The 13,441-nt window shown below is 43.3% G+C and overlaps 1 protein-coding gene across 2 annotated transcripts in view; it reads left to right on the top strand.

Moving 5' to 3' along the window:
* Positions 1-13,441, top strand: part of dst (dystonin) — a 102,164-nt gene that overhangs the window by 63,693 nt on the left and 25,030 nt on the right. For both annotated transcript variants that reach the window (XM_022763255.1, XM_022763262.1), the window contains 8 exons: positions 103-259; positions 795-927; positions 1,110-1,160; positions 2,370-2,605; positions 2,775-2,904; positions 3,297-3,496; positions 3,592-4,090; positions 4,494-5,962. In XM_022763255.1, the coding sequence (XP_022618976.1) occupies positions 103-259; positions 795-927; positions 1,110-1,160; positions 2,370-2,605; positions 2,775-2,904; positions 3,297-3,496; positions 3,592-4,090; positions 4,494-5,962 (2,875 nt within the window). The remainder of the gene's footprint in view (positions 1-102; positions 260-794; positions 928-1,109; positions 1,161-2,369; positions 2,606-2,774; positions 2,905-3,296; positions 3,497-3,591; positions 4,091-4,493; positions 5,963-13,441) is intronic.

Genomic DNA, 13,441 nt, shown 5'->3' with positions numbered 1-13,441 from the left:
TTTAACAATTACATATACATCCTTTTCCTTAACATTACTGTTTATCTGATGTCGGTAATGTACACATGGCTGTAAGATGTGACTGATTTTTGTCTGCTACAGAGAAGAAGAGGTTTCATCCTGTCAGGACCAGCTGGGAGAGTTCAGATCTGCAGCCAGCACGCTCACCAAGTGGCTGGAGGAGACCAATGACAAAGTACCTGCAGTCCAGCCGAGCAGCAGTGAGAAAAGTCTGGAGACGGACCTGCAGATAGTCACCGTGAGTCGCGAGATAAATAAAAGAAAAACATATAGAGAGTGTCGTTCCTATATTTATTTTATCCAACTGCGCTCACTCTGCTGTAACAGAAGCCACTGACATTGTACTTTACATCTTGTGCTTATGTGTTTTGCAATAGATAGATAGCGTGTATAGCGTAATAGCGTGTTTTAACAGATCGTAGTCCTATCCTCCCTAAACTCCCCACTTTTCCAGCGTGCTTTTCTGTGCCAGCTAATAACAGATGGATGGTAGGTTTTCACACAGGACAGATCTGGGAGTGAAACACGACGTTGTACAGCAGAGACAATCTTTTCTTTCCTATGATGTTAGAGGGAAAAAAAAAATCACAAAAGTAGATCCTCAATCTAGTGTAAAAATAGAAAATGAAAAAAAAAGATGATGTAAAATCATCCAATTTCGATTTTTTTCCATCCTGTATCACATCAACCTTTTACTTCTATGTGTTATAAATGCCATATGTCATATCTATACCCATATATACCATCTAACTGTCTGATTATTCTCTCATCAGGGTTTGTTAGATGAATGGATATCCAAAGGCCCTGCTGTCCAAGACATGAACAGCAAAGGATCCGAGCTGTGCAGCCTCATTACTTTCCTCACATCCCCGGCCAAAACAAAGACTCAGAACAAGTCAGGTAAACGTCAGCACACTTAACCTCATGTGTCTGAATCATTCAGTGGAATGGGAAGCATGGTGTTTGGGCACACTTCTGAGTACTGTGTAATCACTAACAATCAGAGACCATGGAAAAGATCTTTTGCCAGCAATCCTAGTCAGTCTGCCTGTCTTTTACTCAAGCTTTGTCTCATGTCTTTGCATCAGCTCTTACTAATGGTGGTGGTCCGGCGAGCCATTCCTACCTAACTAATAAAGGTAATGAAGTGTGTATGTGGGTTACTGCTGTGAAAATAGAGGTGTATGTGGTCTGCTGTGGCGGTATTACGGCCGGTTTTCAAAACACTGCTATGACTGTGGCGGCTCTATGCCAAACAAATAGCAACTTTTGAAAATCAGTGTAACAGTATGTTCTGATTATGAGTTCTAGAGATAGACAGAGGGAGTTTATTATATTTTACTGCTCTAATTAAGAAATGAAGCCTCAACCAAACACCATAGAGAGCGAGTTATTTTATAAGTTCCCATCAAGCTTTAAAGGGTCCAACAACCCATTCACACACACACACACACACACACACACACACACACATAAGATAAGATTACATGGGAACTACACTGATTGGGCTTCATGCAACAATGTCATATTCACATCTTAAACCTCTCTCACTTTTAGGTGTGATTGGAAATTCTCTGTTTATGTAATTTGATCATTTACATAGTCAACGCCCCCAGTTAGCTATGTAAGGGTCCAGGCCTCATTCACAAAAATGTCATACAAGAGTAAAAAGAGAAGAAGAAGTCCTGCAGCTGAATACAAGTTGGCAGCGATTGCAGTTACATTATAGAACCCAAAATGTGAGAAAAAATGTCTGGGTGTTAACACAGTGACATTACGGAGCAGCATTGTGGCAGAAATAAAGAAGTGACTAAAATGGGAGGCGCTCAAGGGAGGGAGAAGGATCGTGGAGGTGGACGAGAGAATTCTGTTCTGGCTGATGGTCCAGTGTTGGGTGCAGTGGAGGATGTTCACCTGGACAGCGACCTGCGTAAAGACTTAGAGGAAGCTGTTGGAGCGTGAGGCGTTGCCATGCCAAAGTACACATGCAAATATTAATTCTACATAACAATTTTGCTTTTTTATTTTATTTTTTTATTTCTTGTTTATTTGGGCAACATTTAACTCCAGCTTAAAAACTCACACATGCCAATTAAGAACAAATCTGTTTGTAGGAGTTGTTCCTACACGCTGTTCTAACTTGTGGTGAAGCTTGCAGCTGCATTAAAGATCGTATGCTTGAATTCCACTCACAGGGAGTTGGTGATATTTTCCTCACTCATATTCTGAACATACTGTACCTTAAGGCTATTATATTAACGGTGCCTCACTGTTATCATAACCTCATTATGGCGCTGTACGATACTCCCGCGAAGGAAACTTGATGGAATTATTTTGAATGTCCTCAGAGCTGATGATAATTCAGCAGAACATGTCATTCGTCAACGAGGGATACGCGAGCCTGGGGGAAACGCTAAAGAGCCGAGCCGCTGAGCTGAGTACCTCGGTGCAGGAGATGAAACAGGCCCAAAAAGAGACGGAGGACATGTTGACGTGGTTGAAGGACAAGAAGGAGACTGCAGCATCATGGAACAACGCGGCCACAGAGAAAGATGCGGTGAAAACGCAGCTTGAACAGCAGAAGGTACAGAACAGTTGTTGTTGCTCACCGAATGAACTGTTACATTTAATTATGCTCCAAAACTGCATGCGGTCCTCGCTGACTGTGTTCTGCTGTTAGTGAGATACTCATGTGACACTCTTTCTTGGAAATCGAAAGGCTTCAACGTTCATAATTCATTTCATTCTGTCAGGCATTTGAAGACGACATGAAGCAAAAGCAGGAGCAGCTCCAGAAGCTCAGAGAGAAGCTCCTCGACTTGATTAAGACTCATCCGAACTCCCCCGAGGCGGCAAAATGGAAGCAGATGCTGGCAGAAATAGGTATGCGCTAAGGTGTTGTTTCCAGATGGCTCTGGGTAATTTATGTCACTGAAACTGTCAGAGGTGCGTTGAGTCCCATTGATGAAATGTATCCCATTACAGCACTGGTGTTTGAGTAAAGGCTTTTACAAAACGGCACATACTGTATGAGATATTGGAGCAACTATACTCCCGGTGTCCATCTTGTTGTCTACCCACCACGTACACACATGTAGCACAATGTGAACCTATCTCAGGATCTGCTCTCTGCCACACCAGTTAAATTAACACATTTGTAGTGCCAAGTCCTGCACAGTGGGGGGTTCGCTCGGTGAACAGTGGGACAGTGGATGGAGAGGTGTGATTGTGCTGACTAATGAAGACTGGTGTGACTGTTCCGCTCTCCTGCTCAGATGCGGCTTGGGCGGATATCAGCGGCTCTGTGGAGGAGAGGAAGCAACACCTGGAGGAGTCCAACAAGAATCTGGACATCTTCCAGACAACTGAGCTGCAGCTTGGTCAGTGGCTTTCAGAGAAGGAGCTGATGATGAGTGTCCTTGGGCCCCTTTCGATTGACCCCAACATGCTTAAAATGCAGAAGCAGCAAGTTCAGGTAAGCACGGTGCAATCTGTTGGGAATGATTTGAGGGTTTTACATCTCTTTAGAAATAAGTTATTTGTTCATCTTGATCAATTTCTTCCCTTTAGATCCTCCAGAATGAATTTAAGAGTCGTAAACCTCAATATGAGCAACTTGAGGAAGCTGCCTCAGCCATCCTAAGCTCCTCAGGCAACCAGGACCCCTCAAGTGGGAAGCTGGTGAGGGAGCAGCTCGCTGCCGTCACCCAAAAGTGGCAAGGCCTCACAGGGCAGCTGGACCAGAGAGACGGCCTCATCGACCAGGCTGCGGTGAAGACAGGGCAGTTTCAGGAGTTACTGAGGAGTCTCAGTCAGACTGCCACTCAGCTGGAGAGTCAGCTCACCAACCATCAGGGCCACAGCACCCAGCCCGATGCTGTGAAGATGCAGCTGGAGGACGTCCAAAACATCTCAGCTCAGCTGAGAGAGGAGAGGAAGAAGCTGAAGGAGGCTGAGGCCATCAACGCGGAGCTCACAGCGATGGTGACGGAGGACTATCTGAAAGCCGACTTAGCGAGGCAGCTGGAGAGTGTCAGCAAGCCTTTCAAACAGCTGGAAGAGAAAGCAGGTTGGCCTTGTAACTTAACCTAATAATGTAGTGTTGTAATGTTTGGAAAGAAGGAATGATTCTATTCGTGTTGAATCACTGCAGAATATATTTATTCTATGACAACAACTTCCTGACAGACTAAGCTGTTGTAATCACAGTTACTCTTGTGGAGTATAAAACTCTGGTCAAGGCTCTATTTTAACTTTTTATTTTTTGTCAACATATCAACTTATTTTACATATATTTAAATCTATCTATTTGGTTCAAACTGAGACTGATGACTGAATCAGTCAGAAATGTTGAATGAATTAGAAAAGTCCTGTGCAGTAATACTATAGTACTGTAGTAATGGTTCCACTTTTTTTATGTAAAAAAGTGTGACAGCATTTAACTCACTACTTGTCACATTTCTCTGTTGTAGCAAAAAAGATTGAGCAGCTGAACTCAACGTTTGCCAGCTCTCAGCAGTTCCATCAGACCTCCAAAGACTTCCAGTCATGGCTGGGTGAAAAGCTCCAGGACCAGTCTCAGCCCCAGCCCATCTCCGCCAAAGTGGACATCCTGCAGCAAACCATGGAGGAGCACAGTAAGCTCCAGGAGGCTCTCAGTGAACATGAAGAAGCTTATAACACAATCATCGGGGAAGGGGAGATGCTTCTGCAGAAGACTGACGGCGCAGAAAAACTGGCACTACAAGGGCAGCTCACTACCCTCTCCTCCAACTGGGAGGAGGTGAAGAAGGGCTCTGTGGAGCAGGCTGATAAACTCCAGACTGCTCTGCAGAGATCTCGGAAGTATCAGGAGCACGCAGAGAAGCTCAGCTCTTGGATTCAGGAGTGTGAAGCAGGCGAGGGCCGAGTCAAACTCACCGTTGACCCCGTTGCCGTTGAGAGCTCGATTTCTCAGGTGAAAGCTCTCCAGAAGGATGTTGACAAGCACCGAGGGATGGTGGAGCAGCTCAACGCGGCTGCAGATAGCCTCCTAGAGGTGGCCAACACTGACACTGAAGCTATAAAGGAGGAGAAGGCTAGCATTGGCAAAAGAGTGGATAATGTAGTGGAGGGTCTGCAGAGCAAGAGGGATTCCCTGGAGAAGATCTCACACGCGGTTAAAGAATTTAATGATGCCTACAAGGAGGCAAAGGGTCAGCTTGAGGGAGCTAAGAAGCAGGTGGATGCCTATGAATCGCAGGGAGTTCAGGGCCACAGCAATAAGAACCTGACCAACATGAAAGCCCAACATAAGAGTTTAGAGGGAATGCAGAACCAAGTCGAGCACCTGAAGAGCTTGGCCAAGGACCTTGTAGTAGACGTCCCCGATGCTGATGGAGTGACAGATCTCTTACTACAGGCTGACAGCATAGAAAAAGACTATGGCTCCCTGACCGAGAAACTAGAGGAGACGTGCCAAGTCTTGGAGGGTAAACTGCAAGGTATTGGGCAGTTCCAAAACAGCATCCGTGATATGTTTACCCATTTCACGGACCTGGATGATGAACTGGACAGCATGGCTCCTGTGGATCTTGATCTGGCCACTCTTAAAGAACAGCAGGACAGCATCCAGAGCTTTGTGGCTAAGCTGCAAGAGCTGATGGCCAACACAGCCAACGCAGGAGACAGCTGTAAGAAGATGCTGGAGACTGAAACCTCACCTGACCTCTTAGGCCTGAAGAGAGATCTGGATGCTCTGAGTAAGCAGTGTGGTAAACTGTTGGACAGAGCTAAAGGCAGAGAGGTGCAGGTGCAGAGCACTCTCACCAAGATAGAGGAGCTGTACGGTAAACTCCACCAAATGGAAGATAAACTTGGCAGAGCCGAGGACAAGGAGGCGTCTCAGGAGGCGGTCGGCATGGAGACAGACGTCATCAACCAACAGCTGGAGGCCTTTAAGGTACAGTGTCCCCAGTTTGAAATTCATCTTGTTGCATAGGCCTAAATACAGAATTTCAGATGACTTGATTTTCATTCCTCTGAGTGAATGAGTCGTATGATTGAATATATGTGAAATCACAGCAGCATAAAGATCGATGTTAACGGCTTCCTTCTTACATTTGCACCTATTTGTTTCGAGCTCTCAGGGGATCAGTATGCGTTGCTACAGTTGTGAACATGATGATATAATTGTTCAGGAGGGACTTTGCACCTCTTCACACACCGAGACCTGTTTAGTTTGCTTTGCACATCAGTGATGAAGCTGTGGCCGTGAACTGCACTGCTTCTGGTATCCCAAAAGTTTTTTCCCTCTCCACTGTGTATTTGTGGACATTAGGTGGATATGCACTATTAGTCGATGGTTGGGGCTTGTCTAAAGAGAACCTTTATAGATCGATAGTGCTGTAGCTGTACCTTTAAACTGACAGTTCTCAAAATAGTGTGTCTTTCCAATAATGTCTATACAGATACAATGATGGACATTTTCGCTCTTACAATCTGTTCACTTACAGTATAGTCTCATTAGAATTTGACTAAAATTAGATGATAAAAAGTACAAATTTCATATAGTTTTTAAGAATAAATGTCACATAATCATAATTTTTTTTCAATATTTCGTGCCCCCTTTGCTTTTCAAATTGGAAGTTATTGAGAAATGCTACTGTCATAGTCAAATGAATCATCCAGACTAAAGGCTAATCTGCAATTCTCTCTTAAACATTTCTCTTTTACATTTCCAAAATTTTCCCCAAAATCGTACAAATAATATTTTAGATGCTGTCCCAGCACAAAACCTTGCACTGGGGCAGTTCAGCGGCAGGCTCTATGCTGAGGACACTTGCTACATGCGCGGCAATCCTCGGGGGACTGCTGGTTCATTCGGGGCATCTGTTGTTAACAAAAGAGCTACGGCCCATATGCAGTGCTGGTGCAGGAGGGATGGACCCTCGCGGCCAGGTGGTCGCCAGCAGGGCGTCACTTGATTCATTAATGAAGCTGGGCCTGCATCCTGATCTCTTCATGTTGATATTGTTGTTCTTTTAGTTCTGAACCTTCACAGCCTGACGTTATCGCTGGTTATAAGCTTAGAGGAGCCTGGTGTTAATTTGACTATTGTGACATAGATACCAGTTAGTAGTGATGGTTAATGATATTTAAAATGTCCTGAAACCTTAGCTGAGCGTCCATTAAAGCTTGTGCTAAAGGTTGTGTAATTTAGCTAAATGAACTGCTATGTAATGCTCCCTTTACGGTTAATACAGCAATATTGAAAATGACTGTAGGGTGGTTCATTGTAAAAGCTTATCAGTACACACTATTGTACTATTGTATTGTATAGATTTTTCGGCTGCTACAAAGCAGCCCAATGACAATGATCCCAAAGGCTATAGATTATTCCTTAAAGCCTTTGTTTATTGTAAGAATGTTTGGACTAAACATGCAAATTGTATACAGGTAATATATGCAGGTCACACATACAGCACTGCTTCTCAATTTGTCCTAATGGTCTGTTTTCACTTCCTCTGACTCTCCACATTGTCCATAAAATGATGGAGATCTCTGTTGGTATCAGTGAGGGATAAAACAAGGGCCATTAGTAAGATTTACAGACGATGCAAAATATTTTTAAAAGCCTATAAATTCCTGTGGAGTTTTCCAAAAGAGGATTAACCTATATTTAGAGGTGAAATTCTGAAACACTTAATCATTTATAGTATTAGATAGCATTACAATAAAACAATGTAAACAGCCGTGTATAGGCAAGTGACACAGATCTATGCTAAGATGTAGGTCAAGGGATTTTTTTTTTTTTTTTTTTTTTCAATTAAGAGGTTGTTGTACTCACATAGCAGGGCTGCGTCCATACCCCTTGTTGAGTTACATGGATTAAAGTATCATTGTGGGTGTGGGTGGGGTGGAGTGGGGGTGGGGGGTGGGCGTCAGACAGTTTGTTGTGTGGAGTTTAGTTCAAAGGCCTTGAAGGATAACTATTAAAGATGTGATTGATTCAAATTGTTGCTGAGCAGTGTTGTCATGGTGCGTATTTTTACCCCCCCCCCCCCCCCCCCCCCCCCCTCTTGTGCTGTCACCAGTCTGGGTTGAGAGGGCATACACAACCTCAGCTGCTGCTGGAAAATCCCCTTTGTGTTCAACCATACCAATACTTAGCAAAACTTGAATTGTTTCTTTATTTAGTTGCAGCATGAAAACATTAAATGATTTTCTTATAATATGTTTTATATTCTCTGGATCAGACTGTGGGTGTAGGTAAGTGGGCTTTATTGGCAGCTGGTGGGAAAGAAATAAACAGAGAAAGACAGCGCTTGGATTCACCTCTTTCATGTGCTGTTACCATTTTAGGTCAAGTTTTGAAAGAGACATGCCTGACTTCATGTGTTTACTCTCGTTTTTCCACATGAGATTTGTGGAAGCTTGTCTGAGGAAGTCCTGGTGTATGTACGTATATCTTTAAGTGTACCTTAAAGTGCAGCTCTGGTGACTCAACACTACTGGGGGTTGGCGTGGGTGTCTTTTCTCACTGCTCAGACATTACATCAGTGTGTCTTTCAGTTTGAAAAGGAATTTCTACCTCCTGAATCATACTGTTGCTGAACCAGTTCATTGAAATTGATGGTAAAAAAGTGTCACATGGACCACGTAGTGCTGCTTACTCACTGCCACATAGTGATGATACGCTCTCCTCAGAGTGAAACGTGAAACCACTATGGGCCACTTTCTATACAGATAGAGTGCACATTGCATTGCTGTAAAGCAGTTATGTTGGGTTTTCTATTCATCAAAGGTTTCTAGTCTTTGTTTCCAGTGCAGAACTAAATCTCCAGTGTTAAAGCAGTGATCAGCTGAACCTAAATGTCAGAGGACCAGTTTGAAAACAATCTCCTTTACGCTCCCACAACACATTTGTGACAATGACATGAAAACCTATTCATTAGAAGTTGAATGTTGTGTCAGGTTGCTTGGTTTACTGGATCACAACTGAATCACTCACAAGTGTTATCTCATTGATTGAATTAATCTGCAACAAATTTTAAAATTTATTTGTTGCTTTTGTTTTTTGTTTAAGCAAAAATGCCCAAAGTTGTTGGTTTTAGCTTCGCAAAAGTTGGTTTGCTGGTTCCCTTAATGGCCTGTGATGGTAAACTGAATATCTTTTGGTTCTGGACTGTTGGTTTGGTAAAACAAACTATTTAAATACATCATCTGGGGCTCTGAGAATGTGTTGGACATTTTTTCACTATTTTCAGACTATTTACAACATTAAATGATTCATAGATTTATCAAGAAAAATGATCGATAATGAAGATAATCATTAATTGCAGCCCTCAAACCTAGTCTTTTAGGAAAGAGAAATCAAGTCACTTAATAATCAAGGAAACTCTTCACTCCGCTTCATTTTATCAAAAGTCACAGCTCAGCACAGTCAGGTTTACACGGAGAATAATTTAAAGTAATTTTGATTTATCACTGGTGAGATATGATAATTCTCTGTTATCTTCCACATGAAGAGCACATGTTTCTCCCTCTGTCTTTCTCAGATTTGGCTCCTAGTTGCCACTGCACTGTTGTAGTAACTCCTCTGTGCCTGATTATTTGAAGAGGCTGAGTGTTGCTGTTGAAAAAGCTTTATTCAGTTTTTTTTTTTTTTTTTGACAGAAAAATGTGTCCTCTCTTCAACCTTTGTTCTCTGCAACTTTTGCCTAAAAAGAATTTATGTGAACTTCACAAAGATATTTGGAACAGTGTTGACAATGGGACCCTCGGCAGCCAAGAAAATGACTAGGAGAATTATTTGTATTCATTCACCCTAAAAGCCGGAATATTTATAAAGTATGCAGGTTTCAGTGGCTGAACATCCTTCTTTAAAATCCCACCAGATCTTTAACTGCTTATTTATCTCTGCCAGCGTCCTCTTTTCGTCTCTTCTCATGCGTGCAGAATTGGACAAAGAAGTTGGGATTGTTCAGCTCCTTGCTGAGCTACTGTGGCAGAGACAATCCAGGAAACAAAAATAAATTCCTTTTATTATCTCCTCTATCCTCCTTTTTTCTCCTACCCCGGTCACTGGACATAAAAAGCCCCTTCATGCACTTGGCAGAGACGTCGGTGTTAAATTACCTGGGACCTGTGCCCCCCTCAGCATTCCACAGTAATTAAGAATATCTGCAGGGTCCACAGCAACTGTCCACAAGAGAAAAAAAAAGAGGGCAAAGAGGGAAAAAAGGAAAAATGTGTATCTATTTCAGCATAGTGTGATGTCATCAGAGTGGGAACTGCTGCTCTGCCTGCTGGTCTAGGTTTTTTTTTTTTTTTTTTTTTTTTTTTTTTTTTTTTTTTTTTTTTTTTCTTTTTCTGTGAAGTAAAAAAAAGCTGGTGCGTATGGCTTCCTCTCCCCGATCCCTCAGTCACTAAAAGAAAAAGAAGAAGAAGAAATGTGAGTGATTGTGTCAGGATGCAGAAGATGGCTTAGAAGTGAAGTCATATGGACCATTCAGACATAAGGGGGAATTAGAAAGGAGGAAAAAAAAAAAAAAAGGGTCATGTGTCCACCAATCAACATGTGCCGGAGCGGCTCTGAGCACAAATGGAGTTGTGGCAGATGTTGTCTGAATAATGAGCGGGGGCGGGGCATGAAACCCTCTGCCAGGAGGGTGTCTGTCATTGCGAGTGGAGCGATGAGAGAGAAAGGGCAGGCTTTTTTGTTTATCCAAGAGTACCAGCTCTCCTCAGAACAGCCCACAGTTTTTTGGTAGAGCCTGCTGGATTTGTCTGTGGATATTTTTCACTTTGCACTGAAGATTTTCCTTCAGCTCGCATGGATGCTGCAGGGATTTCAGGGAAAAAGAAGCACTTTGGACCATAGGACTAGTGATTAAGTTTTGGCAATGCACGGAGAAGAGCCTAGAGGAATATTTTTAGGATAGGTGACTGTATTGAAAGACTGGATTTTCATTCCTTATATGGAGTATGAAGCTGCTATACCGGATTTTTTTTTATATTGTTTGACATGTTTGTATTTCATAAGACTTTATTTTTAACATTTAGCTGAATGTTTGTCAATATTTAAATCTCCACAAGCAATTGTATATTTTATTTTGAAAAACAAGTGGAAACTTTTAATTTGTTAACATGTAAAAGAGGAGAAAATTCATTATTTTGCACACAGTTGCTTGCCATGTCAATTGGTCACATTGTGCTCCTTTGTGAATGACTCCATATGCACTAGAGCAACATATACCTCAAAGGATTTCACTACATCCTTAATCTTTTTTTGTGTAGTGAGTGGTGACAATTGTTTTAGCATGGGCAAACCGCTGAGCAGACCAGATTGCCTCAGACAAAACCCTTCCTGTGTGGGGAAGGGGGAGGAGGAGGACCTGAACATTGATGACTGCTATGTGCCCCAGAGATCCATTTATGACACCGTGCGGCTCAATGAGCAGATAGACTCGGGCTCTAAAGGCAGCCTTTCTTCCCGGCACTTCACAGGCACCCTACCTTACACACACCGCACGTTAGACCTCAGCAGCCTGTGTGGAAATGGAGTTATCTCTGCTTCTAGTTCATTTGAGCTCAGAAGCAGAAAGCCTGCCCTGCTGGATGAGCGTGTGGTCTTTGATGGACTTAAACTCAATGGGAACATAATCAGGGCGACTGATGCGGTGGTGCCTAAGTCACGGCTCCAGGGAGGAGAGAAAAAGGACCATCCTCATCATCGAAGGTCATGGCGGACCTTTGCCCCCACTAATCTGGGCGAGTATGCCAGCCGCAGTGGAACCTTGTGCTCTGGGAGCGTGGAGAGGCCTGGGTTGATCAACGACAGGAGAGGACAGAGTATGACCAGCTCACTGACATCTGAAGAGGACTCAGGTCTGTACAGTCCTACTGTGGAGCGGGAGCGACACGCTCATCGATCCCACAAAAGAGCAGGCCACGGTACAAGGAGCCTGTCGTCCTCAGAGGCGATGCATATGTCCGGGGACCTGAAAACTCTGCGATCGCTCAGCTCAGGGCAGGAGGAGTTTCCTTTCACCCCTGCGAGGGACAACCGCTCTCTTTACCACAGCAGTAGCTTGGTCCAGGAGCCGCGAAAGGTAGAATCTGGTGTGGGTGGACTCAGTGAAAGGGATACCCTGAGCAATGGAGAATACAAACACTCCACAGGGAGGTCCTCCTCAGGCTCAGCCTCCAGGACTCAAAACGACAGCTCTGGATGGCGCTCCAGGACGTTAACAGACTATGACGAGCTGTCCACTGCTGAGCTGTTAGAGGATGTGTCACGTCAGGATGACTGTGAGTTGGTTAGTGTGGTGGTGACGGAGCCTGAGACATACGGAAACTCTGTAACTCTACCCATAGAGAGCCGCCACCAAACAAAACCATGTACTGTGCAACAAGGAGCGTCCAAGTACAACATGGAGGAGCTGGAGGAGTTTCTGCAGTCGGTGGAGGCCTGTCTGCCTAAAAGTTTACAGGCATTCCAGCACACAGGAGAGCACGAGATAGAGGCCTTACTGAATGCCATCGCCGCGTGTCCTGAAATGGACCCTATGGGTTATTTCTCCTCACAGGTGCCCAAAAATAGCCACTTCCTTCATTTCCGAGTTTCGCTCATTAGTTGGTCCAGCAGGTTTCACTAGATAACACGCCTCTTTAGATGAGTGTTTCCTGGCTGCTGGCTTGGTGTTTTTCATACATATCTGATTACATGATGGGTGAATTAGGTTTTGCTTACCAGTTTAGCCTGGAAGGCTGTGTGCGTGATTGTGCACAGCTGTGCTTTAACTTTTAGCCGTGCTCTGCCCTTTTAGAAAGCTGCTGACTGGTTAGAGAGTTGTTTATGTCAGCTGGATTTTCACACCCAACCTGAGGTGATGGCGTGGCAATTGTGTTTCAGGAAGTGGGAGAACTCCCTGGCATCATTTTGAACTTTTTTGAACTCTTTATAATTTGAAATAGTGAAAAAAAGGCCAGTCACAAGTTGAAGGAACAAAAGGTGATTTCTTCAAATATCTTGTAAGACATAAAACAAAGAAAATCAGCCAATACAACTTGACAATGTTCAGCATTTTTTTCATAATTTTTTGCCTGAAAACCCACTAAAAGGTTTAAATGACTCTCCATATAGCTGCAGATTATTTTTGTCGACTAATTGATTAATCAACTAATGGTTGCAACTCCACTTTTTTCCATAAAGTCTAGATCTAGATCATCCAGTGTTATTTGTTTTTGCTATTCATTTCATTTTGTTGCCTGTTCTGATATTTTTGAGAACGTATTTGTCTAAAGCTCAGCTGGACAAATGATTTTTGCAGGACAGAGTCATGACAGAGCAATATTGAAATTAAAATCACATTTAAAAAGGAATTGTTCAGAATGATACATAATTTGGTCTCGTTCTGAAAAATGCAATAAACCC

The sequence above is a fragment of the Seriola dumerili genome, unplaced genomic scaffold (genome assembly GCF_002260705.1).
Source record: "Seriola dumerili isolate Sdu_G_001 unplaced genomic scaffold, Sdu_1.0 BDQW01000024.1, whole genome shotgun sequence".
Lineage (NCBI taxonomy): Eukaryota > Metazoa > Chordata > Actinopteri > Carangiformes > Carangidae > Seriola > Seriola dumerili.
Note: the sequence above shows the minus strand (reverse complement) of the source record. Positions and strands in the feature narration are given on the sequence as shown.